This window comes from Vicugna pacos, chromosome X (genome assembly GCF_048564905.1).
Source record: "Vicugna pacos chromosome X, VicPac4, whole genome shotgun sequence".
Lineage (NCBI taxonomy): Eukaryota > Metazoa > Chordata > Mammalia > Artiodactyla > Camelidae > Vicugna > Vicugna pacos.
Genome location: NC_133023.1, coordinates 79,948,787 through 79,970,139, shown reverse-complemented (window position 1 = coordinate 79,970,139; position 21,353 = coordinate 79,948,787). Strand labels below are relative to the sequence as shown.

At 38.7% G+C, this 21,353-nt stretch overlaps 1 protein-coding gene across 1 annotated transcript in view; it reads right to left on the bottom strand.

Moving 5' to 3' along the window:
• GUCY2F (guanylate cyclase 2F, retinal) overlaps window positions 1-21,353 on the bottom strand; it is a 101,390-nt gene that overhangs the window by 66,338 nt on the left and 13,699 nt on the right. The window contains exons 3-5 of the mRNA XM_072956336.1: window positions 14,908-15,209; window positions 3,006-3,360; window positions 1,541-1,625 (exon numbers count right to left, since the gene is read on the bottom strand). Of these exons, the coding sequence (XP_072812437.1) occupies window positions 1,541-1,625; window positions 3,006-3,360; window positions 14,908-15,209 (742 nt within the window). The remainder of the gene's footprint in view (window positions 1-1,540; window positions 1,626-3,005; window positions 3,361-14,907; window positions 15,210-21,353) is intronic.

Below are 21,353 nucleotides of genomic sequence, written 5' to 3'. Positions count from 1 at the left end.
GAGCCAGAGCTTATTACTCTTCAAATCTCCCTGGAGGGGGGAGATTTTAATTGGATGGCATTTATTTTCACTAAGTAGCTATCTAATGATGTTAATTAAATACTTCATTCTTTGGCAGCAGCTAAAGACATTAAATTTCTGTTCTGAACAGGGATAGGCCACAGTCACACAGAAATTAAAATCTTCCTTTGAAGTACTATCTTCATCAAATGTGCTTTAACAATTCATAAGCTACCTACTACTTTGTGTAGCTTTATCAAGTTTCTTGTACCAGGAAGATTGGATAATAGTGGCTTTTCACAGCAACACTAACATAATAAACACTAAGAGTCACACCTGTTATAGTTTCAATCCAGAATTTCACAGACTCATTAGAATATCAGAGCTGGAAGAGCTCTTAAAGATCATCTAATTCAATTCTTTCTTTTTACAAATAAGAAAATTCTGGCCACGATAAGTTTAGTGTCTTGTCCAAATTTAAACAGCTACCTAATACACTCTAGACATGTTTTCTTGGAATTTGCAAAAATAGCTCCACTCCATTCCTTACCAATTTTGTGTCATTATTGTCAGGACCACCCTTATAAAAAGATAACAAAGGTGTGGCTTGCAGGGTGGAAAGAGAAAAGTGGGAGGGTTGTGGCTGACTTTGTTTCTCAGTTTTCCCAAATCATCCTAATATGGGGAGAGCCCAACTGTCAAAATGCAAAGATTATAAGAAAGAGGTGTCATATTAAGCTATCTTCAACCATTTATTCCTGATCCTAAATTAGTTCATCAGAGTACTTGATCATTTGTTATTAAGGGGTCTGATGGAGAAAGACAAAGACTTGATGGCAATGATGTTGATGATTAGCTAGGGTAGCTTTTGCCCAAGGAAGAAGGACAGTAAAAACCTAGAATTTGATACCCTGGGCAAAAGGTATGAGTCCAAGTGAGGATCCTAGGTTCCCAAAAATCAGCAGGAGAGTCCCATGTGCTTGAGAGGGAGTTGAGATTTACCATTTCTTGAGCACCTACTGTGAGTCAGGTATTGTTCTAGGTGCTTTACTTGCTTCAGTTTATTTAATTCCCCCTTTACAGTCCTGTGAGTTAATATCACTATTCCTAAATCTTGGATTCTAAGAAGCCAAAGTCTGCCTAATTCTTGGAACTTGTTAAAATATCCCAACTTCATACCTTACCAGTCCATACCATTTGGGGAAGGAAGTGATTATAGGAGACTCTGCCAGTGGAAAAGGGAGCACAGATAAGGAGTAGGCAGGCCCTAAAGTAACTCGTTCTCTTATTTCACGATAGTGTTGAGAGCCAGATCTACCCACAGGCAACAACACTGACAACATAGCTGAGGAAGTTATTCTTGGCATCATGAAAACACTTCACTCTAAACTGGGCCAGTAGGTATGGTAAATCACTATGGAAAAAAGAAAATCAGAGGGCCATGTAATGAGGCAATTGTACTGAAACATGACTCCCAGAAATCAATATTAACAATGCTATTATGGCCTTATATTTTTATATAAAAAATGAAAAAATGTACCTTATAAAGTAAGCAAATCCATTAATAGACAGCAGGGCTATAAGCAAAGCAAGGCAGACCATCACAGCAAAGGCAGGGTCGATACCTGCAGAGAGGAAGAGGAAGGAGGAAGAATAGCATCAGAAGGAGGCTGTAAATAAAGGGCACCACAGAGTGACTCCACATGCTTTCTGGTGATTCTAAAATCAAGCCACATCTACCTAACTTAATTCCATTTTTCTACACCACAGTCTGTCTTGTTGACTTTATGGACACAGAAAGCAATTTAGCTGTTCTGAAGCAAAACCACTCACCACTCTGATAATAACAAATCACATGAATTAAGGCTGACCTGGGTGTTTTTTGGAGAAAAAAGTCCACGAATGGAAAACTTTGAGTATCTTAATTTAAGTTGGACAGCAATAGAGTTCTTGAGAGTAAGTATGTTATCTCACCTGTGAAGGGTATTATGTTGCCTTCATAAAATAAAAGAGCTTTAAATTCACCTGAGCCCATAGACCTCGTGAGTTATAGATGAAAAACATAGCACTTGTCCTTCAAGGGTGACTGGTTTTGGTAATTAGTGTTTTCACTAGGATGTAAATTGTACTCTAGAAAAGCCACACATTTGGATAGATTACTAAGATTTCAGAGGGAAATATATGATGACACAAATGAAGAGGTAGCTGGGTATGTCATGCTAAAAGAAAATAGAAATCGAAGTCTATTTCAAATAGATGCATTTGGTTCTAGAAAAGTGTGGTGCACACTGGCATAGGAATAATACAGATCTTTCCACCAAAGTACCCCTCTGGTTCTCAGAGATTTGATGGAATTTCCCCTCTTTCACAAGCTAGAGGAGTTCAATCAGTCAATCAAACTGCAAGTATTTATTGGATACCAACCATGTTGGGTGGTTGAAGGGCATAAGAATTATTAGCTATGGTCCTTGCCCTTAAGGAGTAGTCTTTTGGGGAGGAAGAGACACAATCAACACATGAGAAACAACTGAAAAGCAATTTTGTGCTAAGCTGTGAGGTATAGACTTAGCTCAATGGGAGTTCAGAGAGGAGAGAGTGTAGATACATTATTTCTGTGGTGGAAACTGAGTGGCAGAATTTGGATACATCATGGGAAGGACAGGTGAATTTTCTAGCAAGGAAAACAATCACAGATCATAGCCTACAGAAGACCAAGGAGAAGGGTGATGCTTTCTTCTTATTAGAGTAACCTCTTTGGAAGTGGGGTCTTTTTAAAATGGGAGTAGGGGTAGCTTTTAAATTGTGGAGGGTTATTCATGGCTGCAAAGTACCTCTCACTGTCCTTATTATTTTAAACTTACAGACAGTGGCAAGATGTTTATGTCACCTGAATGCAAATAATTGATTCTATGAGTGTTCTAATATTAAAATATGCCTTTCCCTAAAGAGGTTCCCTGTAACCCAAGCTGAGCCAAATTGACTACCAGTTATTTTCCATTCCTTACCTCCTCGGCAGATCTTTCCTTCTGCAAACCAGCATTTTGCATCTGCTCGAGGGGGTCTGCCACCAGGGAAGTGAATGGGGGTCTCTCCAAACCGTAGCAGCTCCGTCTCCATGTCCACAGTGTAAGTACTGTGGAGTTCCCATTCTTTCCAGTTGGTGTCCAGGATTACATATTCGGAAATTCCATTTCCATTTGAATCTGTCCTTATCAACTGGTTGAATCCATAGAACTGCATGTTTCTGGAATGCTGAACCAGGCTGGCAGCACTAGCCCGTCCATTTTCTTTCATAGCATTATTCATGGCTTGTGCGATAAAGTAAATTGAATTGTAGATGGTTCCAAACAACGGTGAAACCTATTTTTAAAAATTACAATTATCTTGAGCCCTAGTCGCCCTAGAGCAATCACAGAGTGTATTCCAAGCCTGTGTTCATTATTATGGGCTGCACGTCTGAGTGGAGGTGAGCTATGAAGACCCAGAGGAAAAAAAAAACAATTGTTTCTGAGGACTTGCTTGGTTTCTCCCCTGTATTTTCCTGTTTTTCTCCCCCAGGCCTTCACATCTTTAAATATATCAAATATGACAATTTTATGAGCAAACCAAGTCCTACACAATATATTTTTATGCTCCTAAACTAAGAAAGTGATTTAGAGTTATAAAGGGCACTAAAAAACCAAGTATGAAACAGACAAGAGGCACTCAAAGGAAATTGACCAGGTTAATTACTGGTGCATTGTGCATGGTAAAATCATTTGACTGCCACTACTAGAGTGGTAGGTGTGTTGGTAAGACTGGAAATAATGTGTCTCCGTAGTCCACGTCTGTGTCCTGTTTTAGTTCAAAATGGCTATTTTCCCAGACACGTGCTCCCCAGAGAAAGTGAACATAGAATACAGTTTTAAATACATACCCCCACATGTACACATGCAGACATGCATACTGACACATACACACCCAAGATACAGAGTCAAATGTAATGAATGGAGAATGTCAGTTTTAATCAAGAAATCCTATATCCTATTGGTGTGCAAAGTGACAAAAGTTTGATGAGAATTCACTGTAAAGCAGTAAGGCTACTACAGTGGACAGCATGGCTCTTTCTGCTACATAAATATGGTAAAAGCAACAGCATTTGCGTACTGTGCCTGATGCCCTGCTCATTAACCTTGAAAGTTTATTTTTGGAACAAACCTTATATCCTTTTCCCAAAAAGGTGGGGAAGAAATGCAAATGATCCCTCCCTGCTTCCTCCCACACTGGCCATGGCTCCATGGTTTTTCATAACATTTCACTTCTAGGATGGAGTTCAAGCTATGGTCATGCCATTTTACTGAGCTGCAGGGAAAGCTGATACTTACTACTTTGGTTTTTGCAAGGTCTAGAAAGCTATCCTCCTGTAACAATCTTCATCTGAATAAAAGGGTTTAAAATTGAGTGAATCATTTTTGTGTTGGAAATACAAGTCAAGATGTAGAGAGGTATAGCAGCTAGCAAGATACTGCCATGCCTTGTTAATGTAGAGCAGAGGGTTTTCAACCCTGGCTGCACATTAGAATTACCTGAGGAATGTCAAAAATACTATGCCAAACACAACCTAGCTAACAAAATGAGACACTTTAGGTTAGAGATCCAGTAATCAGTATTATAAAAAGCTTCCCAGGCATTCTAATATACATACAGGGTTCAAGACCAACAGTATAAAAGACACACTGACCTGTGGTCTATTCCTATGCCAGGATGTTGGGCAAGTCACTTATCCCCTCTCCCTGGGCTTCAGTTTCTTCGTCTCGAAAATGATACAGAATTGTGAATATCTAAACCTTGGGGATTATCTGGTCTAAGTAGATTATTTTCTAGATCTGAAAGGGAGACTCAGAGAAGTTAAGTGATTTGTCAAGGTTGGTTAACAGACATTTGGTCTTGTTCAAAAATCCATAAGACATTTGGTCCACAACAAAAGATCCTGGAAATCTAGTCCTACCCAAAACATGCATGAGCATATTTGGTTCATGCCAAATGGTTTCAGACAGGAACAAATATCAAAGATCTTTTGGCATGGACCAAATGTCTTATGGATGTGTTAGACATAATTAAATGAACCTGCATCTATCAAGGACACTTTGATGTGGATCAAACATCTTATGGACCAAATGTCGATGGATGTTCTGGTCAGGACCAAATATTAAGGACATTTTGGTGTGGACCAAATGTATTATGGATATTTGGAACAGGATCAAATGTCCTGTAAGGGTCAAGGTCCCTCATCTAGGCATAAAAGTAGGACTAGAATCCAAGTCTCTTGATTCTTAGTTTATTTTAGCATTCTTAATTGAAATAGATGTTCCTTGTGGTCCCTTTTAGTTCTGAACTCCTATGAAACTTCGTAACTCTTGGTCTAATACAGGAAGCAGACAATTTTGTTTGGCTTATTTATAGATTCTTCTTCACTTCACTGAACTTTTAACATTGGAGTGCCCCACAGCTCAGTCCTTGGTCCTCCTTTCTATCTACACTCACTCCCACGGTGATGTCTTCTGCTCTCATGGCTTTAAGTACCACACTATGCCAGAAATCTCAGATTTATACTTCTAGCTAAGACCTCTTTCTTAAATTCTAGACTCATATAACCAACTGCTTACTTGGTATCTCTATTGGAATACTAAATTTCAATGTATCCCAAATCAAACTCCCAATCTTCCCCTCAAATCCTCCTGCTGCATTTACAATGAGTTTTCCCCATTCTTGTTAAAAGCTACTCCATTCTTCCAGTTGTTCAGGCCAAAAACTTTGCCCCAGATAACAGAGCTAACTAATAGCAGAGCAGAAGTCAATATCTCAATCTCCTGAGTTTTATTCCAATGATCTCTCTTCACCACCCTGCCTTAACACGCACTATAGAAATAATCATGGTGAGTGGATGACATGTGGTGCCACCAAGGCATCTACACTTAGTTGCCTAGCACACACTAACATTCCTTTAGGGATTTTCACTGACTCTCCCTCTTGACATTCTCAGATGCTACATTTAATTGTATTTAGGGTTTCTGCAAGAGTCTGCCTGTTTTCTGGGGCTTTGGTAGGTTATGACAATAAGTGAAGGCTGGAAGGTAGAGTATCAAATACTAGTAAAACAAATGAGTTAAAAAAAAACAGAGGGCAGCAAGCCCCTGAAAGCAGGGAGAATGCTAGTATTCTGGTTCTAAAGGCACAGAGCTTTCTGAGAAAGAGACTGCATCCAACCTACAGCCAAAAGCAAAGATTGAAACTCTCAAAAACAACACCCTTATCTCTGAATTGACCCGTTTCACAGGGTTGTCAGCTGATCAGGCTTTGCTGACCTTTTTGCTCTTGGATTGACCCCTGTTAGGGCTGACCCCTGTTAGGGCTGACTGACAGCAACTCCCCAAGATGACTGAAACCTCATGCTTGTTCTTCAAGATTCTCTAGTCTCCACCACATATCACACACAGACACATGCATGCTTGCACATATACAGCCACAAAAGTATGGTAGAGGGACTTGAAGCTAAGGGAAAGAGCATAGCAGTAGTAACAGCATTCAGTTGCAAAAGAGGGGCTGTCACAATGGCCCACTCTCACTATGAAGGCTTGGATTTGTGGTCTAGCTGATTTGTGTTGCTGGTTTACCTACTGTGTCCTTCAGCAATGGGATTGCCCCTTCCCATAAGCCAAAGGCACACTATGTTAGCATTGGTAACAAAAACTCTGCAGCTGCAGCTGCTGCAAAAGAAGAGAAGAGGTAGAGGGTGGAGCAAGGGAAGTAAGGATGCTCTTTACAACCCCCTGTCCTGGCTTCTGACTATAATTCCAAAGAAGCAAGACAGAATTGGCAGGAACTTCAGTCAGACAGATGACCTTGTTATATCACAGCCTAGAATGGGGATATCACTGATGACTCAGTCTATTGGCCTTATCTAAACCTGAATGAATGAATGAATGAATGGCAAAAAAATGAATGATAATTGAAACTTATTTTTGATTATTATTCAGTGACTTGCTTGCTCTACCCTAGGCTTTTTAAAGCTTGTATCCAAGAGAACAAGGTCTGGGTCAGGAGCAGTGATATTTGTATTTGTTCATTTTAATGGTTCATGCTGTCATTAAGTTGACTATCATCATTTCAGATTTACTGTGCTTGAAGGACACAAAACTGGTTTCTAAACAATTTTGTCCTTGGAAGTGTACATTAAAACAAACCTGGCTTGGCGGCGAGGATAGAAATAGTTCAATGGTAGAGCTCATGCTAAGCATGCTCGAGGTCCTGAGTTCAATCCTCAGTATCCCCATTAACAACAACAAAGTCATACCTGGCTTAGAAAGCATCACTTGAAGGACAAAACTGCAGCATCACCTTTGAACAAAAAGCCAGGCGCATATAGAGATCAAGAAACCAAAGGGTAATTGAATTCCTGTTATTAAAGGTGATACCTCATATAATGTGTGATCTCAACCCTTAGACTTAGTCAAGAGATGGTGAATAGCCCAAATTATTTGATTTGATACTTATGAATGTACCACTCTTATTTTATATAGAATGAGGTGCAAAGACAATTGAAGCCACTGTGAGCTACAGGCAACCTTTTCTGACAACCTGTCTAGTGGGCCCCATCCTGGAATGCTCCAGTCCTAGCCATATCCCCTTTACCCTGCCAAGCACCATATTTACAGTAATGGAAAACAATAGGTGCAGGAGCTTAAGGTCCCCCAGGCTTGCTGAGAAATCCAGAGGATTTCCTTCACTTAGCCAAATATGACCACATTTGGGAAAAATATCCAAAATGTGCTCTAGCAACATGCATTTGTAGCTAATAGAATTTCACTGAAAGCAAGCATTGGGAATACAACTAAAGTGAAGAATGTAGGAACTAAAATCTTATTTTAGAAGTCTTTTTTGTGCCAAAATATAAAGGTACAAAGTGATAATCTTTGCCTAGTCATGCTGAGACCAAATTAGGAAGATTGTCATTGGTGTCCCACTCCCTAATCTCTCCATTCTGATTTATTGCTCTCTTTTCACAGGTCCTCTTAAAGCCCTATCATCTCCTATATTAGAGGAAAACAATCCAATAAACCCATTCAAGTCAAATTATTTGTCACTTGGTAATGTTACTTTGAGTAAAGCTCTAGACATGGGACACAGTCTGATTTTTTGTTAAAGGCTAATGTGTAGTTAAATGATTAGGTTCTGGTATTTCTGGTAATAGACTTGGGTTGGAATCCCAGCTCTGTCACTTTCCAGCTGTATGACCTTAGAAGTTACTTTGAGCTTCAGTTTTATCGTCCATAAAATGGAGTTGATAATACCTAATTTGTAGGTTTGGCCTGAGTATTCAATGGGATCATTTATGTAAACTACCTGGTGCAGAATAAACACTGAATACATGATAGCTGCTATTGTTTGCATTTCAGAAGAGGAGCACAGGGCTTTGGCAATATCATGCTGGCAGTATAGTGCTGAAGTCCCTTGTCCCAGTCTTGAATTTGTGACCAACAAGTAATAAAGTCCCAGTTTTAGGCCCAGTGCCCTTAGCACCCTGAAATGGTAAAATTGTTCCCCTTCAGTGGGGGAAAGATCTTGTTTCTATTTTGTTTTCTGTTATATCACCTGCAGAGTACCTAGCCCATTGTATAAATGTAAATAAAAACATTAATAATAATAATAATAATAATAAACATTTATTGAGGAGTCGTTAGGTGCCAGGCAAGCCCTTTATGTGTATTAACTCATTTAATCTTCACCACAACTCTATGAGATAAGTACTATTATTATTTCTAATCTAAAAATAATGAAAAGGAGATACAGAGAGCTTAAGTAAATTTACAGCAGTCTTCCTTCAGAGCTCATGCTCTTAACTACCATGTTATTTCTGAGCTTAATAAATACTTGCTAAATTAATTAATGCACTGAGGTAAACCCACCAATAAAAGAATATCATATATAACCTCCTGTAACTTCTTTTTTTCTTTCATGACTTCCTGATTAAAGATAGCAAAATCAAGATTTTTTCCTTTCATTCTCCTCCTCATCCCAAACATCACTCTCAAACAACAAGGAGAACTAGAAACAGAAATAATAAACCTCCATCTCTGATGGTATTAGGAGACATCTGTAATCCTGAACCACAGAATATGAAGATAGAAAGCTGCTACAGGAGTGGAAACTGATTTAGCAGAGTGGAGGGTAATTAAATCTAAGTATCTAAAGAGGAGAATATTGGTAAGCAACGAGCAGATTTGTCCCCTAAGAATCCCAGAAAAGTTTAGGAATTAGAGGCACCATGTACTATTGAAATGGAGATGAGACTGAGCACCAAAAGAGGGATAGCTGTTTGAATGTCTGTGTAAGGAGCATTTGGACATCTGCCATTTCCATATCTACCGAGGAGAGCCAGATCTCTGCAGAAAACAGGTTAAACCGATTCAGAGCAGCTCCAGAGCTGCTGGGACACTTGACCTTAAGGAAAGTGAAAGTGAAGTGGGCCACAAAAAAGAGCGATGAAGTTAAAGTGTTCATACTTAGTGATGAGAGTCCCAGTCTACTTCCCCCAACATGGCTCCTAGAATAGAGATAGCCAGGATTACGACTCTCAAGATAGAGATTGAAGCATTCTTCTCTGAAGAAAGTGACTAACCCAAAAGATAAGATCTACAGATATTGCCAAAAAAAAAATAACCAGCTAGCAAGCCAATTGCCATATAGCCCACAGGTCAACACACCCACCATTACATACACTTTCAAATCTGCCTTTTAGAGCTCCACCCTTAAATATGAACAGACAGCCATGACCACCAGATGTTTAAGGAAAGCTTCCAAAATTAAAAAGACCAAAATAAAGAATCATGAAAAATTAAGAACTGAGGAAAACACAAATAGTAGAAGAGAACTTCAAAGAGACTATAATGAATATCTTCAGAGAAATAAGATAAAATACTATATTCATGAAACAAAAGCAGGATGCTACAAAAGTAGAATAATTAACAAGAACCAACTCTTGGAAATTAAAAATACAATAGCAAAACAAAATTTTTTTAACCGGTAAAAGAACACAAAATTGAGGGGCTCTTCCAGGAAGAAAAACTAAAAATAAAGATATGGGTTACATGAGAGAACTAATAAGACAATTAAAAGATCAACCTAAGCTATCTTACATCCAACTAATATTATTTCCAGAGAAATATATTGTTGAGGAAGTTATCAAATAAATAAGTCTATGGCCATACTACCCTGAACACACCCAATCTTGTCAAATAATAAGGAAGAAAATTTACTAGGCAGAATGAGCTTCTAGATTGAAAGGCCCCACCAAATATATAGCATAATACATGTCATGAAATTTCATAACATCAGGAATAAAGAGATAATCTTAAAAGCTTCTGTGAGAGATAAGGAGGAGTAAAAATAGATTGCATCAAAGGATCAGGAATAAGAATGGCATTAGAGTTCTCAACATCAACAGTGGAAATAAGAAGACAATGTACCATGTCTCCAAAGTGCTGATGGAAAATAATTTGTGACCTAGATATATATACTTAGTCAAACTATCAATCAATAGCAAAGATAGAATAAAAACTCAGACATGCAACATTTCAAAAATTTACCCCTTGTGTACCTTTCTCAGAAATTACTAGAGAATGTGCTCTACCAAAATGAGAAAGTAAACAAGAAAATAGAGTCATGAGAGTCATGAAATAGTGAATTCAACACAGAAGAAAGGGGAAGGGAATTTCTAGGGTGATGAAAAGAGAGCTCCTACTACAGTAGTTGTACAGCACCCTTAGGGAGCAACAAGTGTAGATTGGAATAGGAGGACAGAGAGCCTCAGGAAAAACAAATGAAATTGATAAGGGATTTAATTTTACCATGTTTAAAATTGTTTTGAGATGGTTCTACAGCTTTATCAGACAGTACAGCGAGACTTAGAAATTCAAATTAAGGTAAACAAATTTAAAAATAAAGCAATTATTAACTCTGGTAAAAATCAAAAGTTATACGTGAAATAAGTTATTACCGTAGTATACCATATGGATCATCTCTGAATGATGTTTAGATAGGTAAAATGTTAAAAACATGAAATATGAATTTAACTAAAAATTGTGACATAACTATACTATGGGTTTAAAGGATGGTAAGGAAGTATATAAGAGCAAACAATCCATAACTCTAACAGGAAGTCAGTAAATAATGTCCAAGATTGAGTTATCAAGAGAGCAGGAGCAGTATGGTATTTAGAAATGTAAATACCAGAATAAAGAGCTAAAAGACATGAAAGTGGTTGCTTCTGATGAAGGGTGGGAGAAAGGACTAGAGACTGCTTTGTCGTTGATACAAACCTTTTAGCATTTCTTGATTTTCAAAACTATGTACATGCATCGCTTTGATAGTTTTTTGTTTCTTTCTTTTTTCTTTTGTAGAAGCAAGGGTATAAACTAAAACAGAATGCAAACCACCACTATAAGCAATATAGCCTATATATAGAAATTTCAATTCCACTGAAAGTTATTCGGCAAAGGAGAAACACAGTCATCTTTTTCATACATTTTTTATTCATTTACTATCTCTCATTAGAATTTAAGCCCCATAAGAGCAGGAGCAAGTAATGTGCTAGTAAACGTCAGCAACAACTCCATGAGGAGGAAGAAATTCTTATTTGTAGCATTTACCAATTTCTGTGGTGTAAATACTCCCAATGCCTGATTTCAAGCTACCAGCATGATGCCACTGAACACAGAATTGGGAAAAGAGGCACACAATTAGCTTTTATGAACTGGCTCCAACACACCACTGACAAAAATCCTGTTTTCTTTACTGTTCTATCTAGAGTTCAGCATAGTACATGACACATGGAAGGTGCTTAATAAATAGTCGTTGACCTGTTGACTGAATAGGAAAAAGCAGCAAGAGCCCAGGGCAAGAGCAAACATTGAACTACATAATTTGATCTGAGAAAATACCATTTGGAATTCTGAAAGCAAAATAATTTTTAAAGCTGGAACTATAGAGCGATTCTGTGCCATAGTCAGAAAACTTCAAGAGAGTTAGAAGCTGAGATCAGATTGTAACTTACATGCTAGGACACCATCAACCAATAAGGTCATTCTGGCCCCAAAGGAGAAAAAGTGGGAAAAAAGTAGCTGTGAGCGAGCCAGGCACTCTGCTAGTCACTTTACACATACATTACTTTGTTTAATCTTCACAAGAATCCTAGAAGATGTAGATCACTAACCCATTTTATAGATAGGAAAACTGAGACCCAAAATCTAAGTAACTTGCCTAAGGGCACACAGCTGGTAAGAGTGATGGCTGAGATTTTAAACACAAGTTTGTCTAACTCATTATCATAGCTCTTTCTGCTATACTAGCTGCCTTTAAAAATCTTTTAGCATGGTAATTTAGGGGAAAAGGGGGTTTTCGTTTATCAGAGATGTGAAAATAATTGTCTCACTTTTCTATCATTCTTTGGTTATGAAGGTATAGCTGAGGCACCTGCAAAGTGGGGGTGGAAATGCATCTAAACAAGCTTTTTTATAAGCTTTGGAGTCTTTGTTTTCACTCTCTCTATTTCCTTGTCTAAGGCAGAGTACAGGCTGCCTAGCAACCAAACTAATGGTGTCTTTTTTTTTTCTGCCTTAATTACCTTGTGTTTTCCACAAGATCAAAGAGATTGGATCAAAAATTAAGAGTAGAAGGTCTGAATTTTTTCTATCAAAATATCTGTTCATATAGAACACACCCCCTACACACACATACATACATACCTTCTTACTTCTCTCAATCCTGTAATTAAAGCAAAAAGATGACTTAGTCTTGTATCTATGTGATGCCGTATCATTGACTAAAAAGTATAAAAATTCACTATCTGGTTGCTTGCCTATAAATACACCAAACAACTGGTTTGTGCAACCATTAGCAGTTTGAGGGATTCTTGCCATTCTGGACCAAATCAATGAATTGTTTTCAACTAAATATGTGTGTGTCTCCTGAAAGAAAGATTTGTTATAAACCAACACTGTTAATATCTATACTAGTTGCATTTTTATTAGAACAAGAATCAACAAAATTTTTGCTATCCATACTCAGGACAGAAAAAGATAAGAAAACCTAAGTTTCCTCTGAATCATTTATTCATAGAGGCAGTGCATGGGATAAAGAAATAAATGGTATTTAAAAAGGAGAAGATCATGGAGAATGTGAGTGTTAGACACAATCAGTTACCTACCTGACAGCCTTCTTCCTTGCTAACAGAATCCCAATTTTGTTCACACTTTTCCAGCAGACACAGGGTCAGTCACAATGGTCTCATTCCTCTTCCTAAATTATTAGTTTAGATATGGATATGGGACACAATTGTGATCAGGAAAGTGTGCGGAGAAGTCTGCTCGATGAGCTTACGGGAAAGATTTCCTCACTCTTTAAAAGAGACAAAAACTGAGAGACATTCTCCATTTTTGTCGGTAGACAGTTCCACCTGTATGTAATGTCTGGAACTGTGGCAGTCATCTTGGGACCATGAGAGCAATCAGATCGTGAGGGCAAGATAGCATGCTATGGTTGTAAAGTGGAAAGATGAAAAGACCCTGGTTCACTGATAACATCATTGAGCTTCTGAATTAACTGAACTTGAAGTTCCCATACCTTCAAATATTGAAAAAGAAAAGAAAAAGAAAAAAAAAACATGCTACTTGGGCCATTTTTTGTTGCACTATTACTTGCAGCTACAGCATTATAACTCATACAGTATGCTAGGAAAAGAATGACACATACATAATTTTCAACTTATGTATGTGCCATTCTAAATATTTCTGAAAATAACTGCTTTCTACATCTGGCCTCTAACCTATAAAAACCCCCTCTGTATTTTTTCTAATCTAACTGGCATTTTTGGCCTCCCCATCTTCTCATATTCCTTGTTTTCTTTGTATTTTTCCCTTTCTGTTTTTGTCTTTTGTCCATTTTGTTCTTGTTTGTTCACTTCTCTGCTTTCATCCTGTCCCCATTGCTTTTCCTTCCATTAGCCCTCAAATGGCTGTGATTTGAACCTGAAATATGTTTATACATATATTTGCCTTTTCATACATAAATATTATTTCTTGTATATTATTAGGAAGGAATTCTTCCTCATTCCAAATGATTCCTTTCATATAGTGATAGCTCCACTAGGAAAAACACTGACTTCTTCATCCCTTTACTCATTCCTTAATTCCTTCCCACAAAGGAGGAGTGACTTAATTGATTAGTTTGGAAGGAAAACTAAACATGTGTAGCCCAGACCTTCCTAACTTCTTTTTCTTGGAAGGAAGCTACCTCTAGGGAGTACTCACTCCACTATGCTCTTCCAGGCTGTACATTTTACAAAAGACATGCCCTCATGGGGCAGGAATATAAGGGTCCAGCAATGCTGATAAGTAGATGGAGAAGTCTGATCAATCCTCAGATTCAATATTGGAAACTCAAATGCATATAGACAGAAGCTGTATTCTCCAATAACAACTTTATCAATAATAAAGGTAATATCTCCAATATGCCAGCTCTCTTGTCTTATTGTTGAATTGGTTCAGAACTTGGGTCAGAAACAAGACTTGTTTTTACTAGACCCCCTTGAACAGCACTAGTGTATGTTAAAGTTTTGTTTCCCTGTTCTTAAATATATTTTATTTCTTCTTCACAGCAGTATGCTATCATTACAGGTTTCTTGAAGATGAGTCCAATAATCTGTCTTTACTTTATAAATGTTTTCTGCAAACAAAAGGTGTTTTTAATTTGTGTGTGGTTGCTTGCTATTAACTGAGTGTCCTATGGAACAGAGGTACTTGATAGGAAAAATATTTACCTTCCTGATTGTTGAGGTTTCAGCTCATGATTAACGTGTGAATATGCACTTACTTGATCTGACTCCAGCTTCTCAGGAATTTCACCTCTAGCTGCTGCTTCTGTAAAGGCTTGATAGAAGGTCTTTTCTTGGGACTCCACTGTAATGGTCAGCACAGCATCGTAGGCTTCCCGGAGTTTAGGATTGTTCCTCAGAACCTGGTAGGGGGTATGCTTATAAGGTAAACTGTAGAGCAGGGCGTCATAGGGAACAAAGACATAGGTTCCATCAGTCATTTTCAGATCGTGAGCCCATTCCAAGAGAAGCGTCTGAGTCTCTCCCCCAATCAAGGCTGAATGCATACACATGATGATCACTGAAACCAACAAAGCAGGGAGGTTATGATGGCAATATATTAGTAAAATATAGTCCCCAAAACTACAGATTAGGAGAAATACATAAATGTATTATAACCCATTTGTAAATGGTTTCTATCTCATGTCTTCAAGATGAGCAAGATGTTGAGGCCCTGAGCCAAGGCTAGGGTATTTTCAGGGGTTCTGAGTAGGCATAGGGACAAAACTGACATGTCCACAGGCTGCAGAGCCTAATACTAGACTGGAATAGGAACAAATATAGCCAGCAGGGGATATTATAATGAAGAGGCTTTAGGGCTGAAAGACCTAGGTGTATATCCTAACATCACCAGTTACTACCGGTGTAACCTTAGGTGAATTACTTCAACTCTCTCTGCTTCATTCATAAAATGGAGCTAATAAATATGTGTTTTGTGGGGTGGTAGTGATGACTGAAGGAGCAGTCTATATAATGGGCTTAGCGCATAACACTCCATTAACGGTAGCTACTATTACACCTAAGAATAAGAAGGCTAGAGGGAGAAGATGGGATATATTCCCATAGCCACTGTTGCTTTTTTGTTGCCTACTTCCTACAAACATACTTTCCAACAGATGTTGACCAAGTATTCCCACCCTTACCAAGGCCATTCATTACAGACAATGAATGCTACTAACTCACACTCTGCTGTAAATGCTATTAATATTATGGGTGATATGTTCAACTTGTAAAAACCTAACTTCCCTATAATTAGAATTACTTTGCACTCAATTTAATTCTTCCTAGACTTATGAAACTATGTTGTTTTGCAAGGCTATGCTAGAATAGAGTGGATTAGAGGAGGCCACGGTTGAAGAATGGCAGCTAGATCATGAAACTGAAAGTATATCCAATTTCGCCCTTGGCACGCTAAATGAGTTTAGTTTAAGTCCACTTGTGCTTCAGTGCCCACATCTTTAAAATGTAGACTCCCATGCATTTCACAGGTACATTGAGTAGTTTAATTAGATAATGCTTGGCAAGTATTCTGAGCTCCTTGAAGAAAGGCAAAGGCCCTACTGCCCTCGGTAAATATTAATTATACATGCTCATACGGAACCTTTAATCTCAAGAACTGAGTATGCCTTAACTATGTTCAATGATTGGTCTTTGGCATTTACATATTGCTTCATCTATTTTCAAAAACCTTCTTTGCACTTGTTAAATACCCCTAGAAAATTTCCCGTCTGAGCTAGAGCTAGTACTCTTCATTTTTTAAGGTGTAACTAGTAAATTATGAAGTTGATTGAAACGCCACACACACACACACACCATAACTTGAATTTTCAAATAATCATTAGCTCCTTCAATATAATTACCCTGAGAAGTTCTACATGTATTCTGATGCCCAAATCTTCCTTTGAATACTCCTGGGATATCTTTGGAGCTAGTTCACGAGCCACACAAGGAATTCAGCCTCCCTTGTTCATAATCATGCATTGTGTAATGGGAAAATGGAGTGCCAGAGAGGTCTGACAGGGCAATAATTGGATTCAGGAAGAGAAACTAGAACCAAAGGCCCCCAACACCCTAAATTTGGCTACACCATTAAACTTGAATCACTTTGATCAAATTATTCCAGTAACAGGTCCACTGAGGGGAAAAACTGAGTTTAGTCAGATGCTTCAGTTAGCTGGCCAGTTCATCCAACAGTATTCTTGGCAAGTAGGTCAGTATTGGCATCTTTCTTCTATAAAAACAGATTAGATGACTTTACCAAGGTTACCCAATAGAGACAAAATTCCATTTAATTAACTTAAAGGAATGTTAAAAATTACTTCACTGAATGAAAAATGTTAAATAGGACTAAGTGCTTTGTGTTGGTTGAAATACAGCAAATATTTTAACATCCACTATGTGTAGTGGGATCTGTGGTGTGCCAGCCAGAAGCAACCTTCAGGAATGAAGTATTCCTTCTCCTGGATGCTGGGAGTGTTAGGAAATAACAGCTGGCCCCTCTCTAAGAATTGCCCTCAGCTGAAAAGAACCACCTCTCCCAAAGTTGCATCCCCTCAGTAGTGTGCTAGAGCTGGCTTGCACTGGTTCACAAGAGCCTATGGTTAAGTTTTCAGGGAATTTGTGAGCTAATGTCATGTTGGTAGCTTGAAATTGGCCATGGTGGGTGCTAAATGCCACAGAAATCAGCAAACACTACAAATCAGGGCTTCTCCCCACCATAAGCTGGCTGTTAAACAGTTATTGTCACATTGCATCCCTTTATCTGCATTAGTCTGTCCCCAGTGACTGGTCAACATAGAAGCATAAAGGCAAGCCCCCTTACCTCAATCCTGGACAACTCTGACGGGCCATCCCTGCTCCAGAGCTCCCACTGGGACTGGCTGAGACCTTTGTTATGACTGCAGGACAGTTTAATTCTTCTCTCTTTCCAATCCTACTGCCTTCTCTCCTTCACAGGGGTGGTCCTTGAAAGCATTCCCCCAATAAGCTTCCTGTACACAAATTTTCATCTGACATACTTTTATTCTAGGGTACCAACTTGTGACTTTGGTTTAGAGCCCCACTGTACCCTGAGCTGACTTCTGTCATTGTACTTACAAGATTTATTGCCCTTATTTATTTACATCAGTCTCTACTATGAAACCATGAGCAACTTGTGTCTTATTTATTTCCATATCCTGGTACATATTATGTACTCAACGAACAACGAATGTTTGAAAATTTCAGCAAGAAATGTTGTGTACTTGGGTATCTTTAGTGGGTTCCTTGAGATATGAGACATGGGCATATTTGGATTGTTAGTATGAAGGAACAATTTGAAGGGATATTTTCTGGGCAGGTAGATACTAACATGCCTGTCTTTAATGCTTAATGTCACTAACTATGCTTAAGACCTTACCCTCAACCTGAATCTCTCCTCTAATTTTCATTTCATTGGCCCACACTGAGGACATTTTAGACAAAAAGTCAAAATTTTTATAACTGGAAAAATCCATTGAGTCTATCTAGCCCCTCTTACTCTGCCATTCTTTGCAGATGAGAAAATGGAAACCTCGAGAAGGAATGACCACAGGCTCTTCTATTTTGCAATGGTAAGACTTTGCCATTGAACACAATTAAAATAGAAAGCATAAATACTGAACCCAAACAACACCATCTTAATTTAGTAGATTGAGTGTTTTGTGAACAAGGATTTGGGAATGCATCTGTTCTACATGATTAGTTGACTAAATAGCTTTATTATCTCAAAATGACATTCATTAAAATGGGATTTTACCTGTAAGATGTCAGGAAAGGATTAGTGGACAGAAATCTTAAATCCCAGACAAGACCTGGGTCAACAGGTGATCACTGAATAATATTAATTTGTAAGTTTCCATCCTGATTGTTAACAATCAAGCCACTCTACAGCCTAAACAAGGACCAGGAGATATGTCCTCCTGAGATCTCATCCCACCAGGATTTGATATTAGCACTTTCTCTGAGCCACCTGAGCTCCTTCTTGAGCTGTCTAGCAGCTATGTCTTCATACTGTGCTACCCACTATGGCAGGCTGCCCAGGACCCTCTCTTTCACCCTCCATTCTAATAGCAGAAAATGTCATGAAACTATAGAAGCCAATTCCTAAGTCACTCAACTTCTACTTCTCTTCCTATATTGAAATACTCTCTCCAATACTTCCTTGAGATAGAGGAACTGTGTTTCTCCAAAAGCAAAGTTCACCGTATTTCTCCCAGATTACTGGCTAGGGAGTCCTCAGTGGAGGAATCTGGGCCCAGTCTCACACCTTGTGAGATGGAAATGGTTTCACTAGCTAGTGCTGAAGAAGTTCTTAAGAGTCATATCCATATTATAAACCCATGATATTCCTCCCAATTCACAGAAACCACCCCCAGGCTATTGTCATGGATTTTCATTTTAATCCTTTTGTGACATCTCCTACAACTAACATTCATTTTAACCTATTTCATGTTAACAAATGTTCAGAGAGATTGGGAGGGTAAGCAGGCCAGAGGGAGAGGGGGTTATACAGTGTGATTTATCCCAAGTCCTCCCCTAGGTTTCACCCCATCTGGCCACACTGTGAAGGAAGTCAATTCACACCCCTCCTCCCTCAGTTCTCCCCCACCCACTCTATAAAATGGATATATAAGAAGATGGGAGGCTCTGGAATCTTCATGTTTCCCAACTACCCCCACCCAAAGTGTGACTAGTTGCAGGTCTTCAAAACACACTGCATTTCATGATGTGTGGCTATTTCTATCCATTGAGGAGACTGCACACATTTTTGGCCTTAAGTCCTAAGACAACCACTTACCTGCCACCAGTGTTGAACTGGTCCATGTTGCTCAGCATAATGTCAGACACATAATACATTCAATGGCTATTCTGTCTGCATCAGATCAGCTCGTGTTTATTCATACCCAGCATAACTGGTATTACAAATGCATTTATTGCCTTCACGTTGCTGCCCAGCTTAAGATAAGTTTTTAATACTTCTCCATACCTTGCAACATATGCTTTCTTCAACTTTTCCTAAACTGCTAGCCAGATAAGGTCTCTTAAACACAGGAAGCCTAGATGTTTAGAGATTTCCTCTTAGGCTGGGTCTTCAATAATTATATCACTCCTAATAATAGTGGACCCATTCATAAGAGTAAGTTGTCCTTTAACCAGTTACATTTACTTACATTTATCTATACCAAATCCTATACTGAATTCCCTACCAGCATTAAGTCTCTTGGCCTTGGTATCATAGTATCACTATTGTTATTACTGTAGGAAAACTGTGCCAACACCTGTTACCTTGAGGCACTTAAAAGAACTTCATTAGTGGGCCCAAAAATTAAGAGAGAGAAATGGAAGGACTAAATATACTGTGGTACACAGACTCTCAAATGAGTATGCTTTAGGGATGTACCTAAAGTGGACAGGAGGCAGTAGAGCATGTCTTTCATTAAACCAGTGATTCTCAAAGTATGATCCCTGGACCAGCAGCATCAGCACCACCTTGACCTGGTTAGAAATGCAAATTCTGGAGCCCTGTTCCAGCCCTTCTGAGTCAGAAACTCTGGAGGATGGACCCAAGGCCTTCAGGGGATTCCAATCACACTTACATTTGAGAGGTACTGTTTAGATCAACCTGAATACATATCCTGGCTTCCCCACTCACTAGCTATTGGGCAAGTTATTTAACCTCTCTTAGCCTCAGAAGTCTCATCCATAAAGTGCATTAAATAGTAATTGGCCTTACTTTATAGGGATGCTGCAAGAATTGAATGAGATGGTCCAAACAAAACCCTTGCAAAATGAGCACATAATAAATTCTCAACAAATATTAGATATTAGCATGTTGTCACTGTTATTATTATCGGTTTGGGGGTGACTTATTGGGGTTTGGGGGGGTTCAATGTACAAGAAACTTCAATAGATGGGAAGAGGCTAACCGGGTCCCTGACAATGACAGTAATAAAGTATACAATTTTTGAAGAATGAGAAGGACATTCTGACTATGTCCTATTTACTGAACATCATATTGTAATGAAGCATTCCCAATGTGGATGGATTTAAAGGAATCTCCAAATGGTTCCACAACCTGGTAAGCCCAAATTGGAAGAATTCACAATCAGTCAAGCATTGATAGGCAAAAAGGTGAGGCGAAGGGAGGAGGGCTCCAAATAGCCATTTGAAAAGTTCTCTAAAGAGCTTTTTAGTGGGGCCTCCTGCTAGCCTTTGTGAGAATTAGCAAAGGAACCTCTTCTGGGTAATTGCAATCCCACTGGTGCTCTGCCTGGTGAGTGATGCTCTTTTGTGTCATTGGCTCAAAACCTCCAACAGGATTCATGGTTTAAGGAGCAGACAGTGAACTGGAGTTTGGCCCTCATGCCCCCCAGCTAGATTCCCTTGTGCGGGGCACAACCTACATAACCACATATAGCAGCCCTGACAGAAGGTGAAGCCTTTGTCTTTGATGAATATCTTTCCTCTATGACTTTGTCAGAAACAAACATACTTGGTAATTGCCACTGAAGCTTAAAGGAAGTGAGCTGACAATCTGGGAGAGGCTGAATCCCCCTTTTCTGGGACTTCATTTACCCCATTCTTTGGTGTTAATAATGCCTACACCTACCTACTTGTTATGTGAGATTCACAGGTGTTGTAAAAC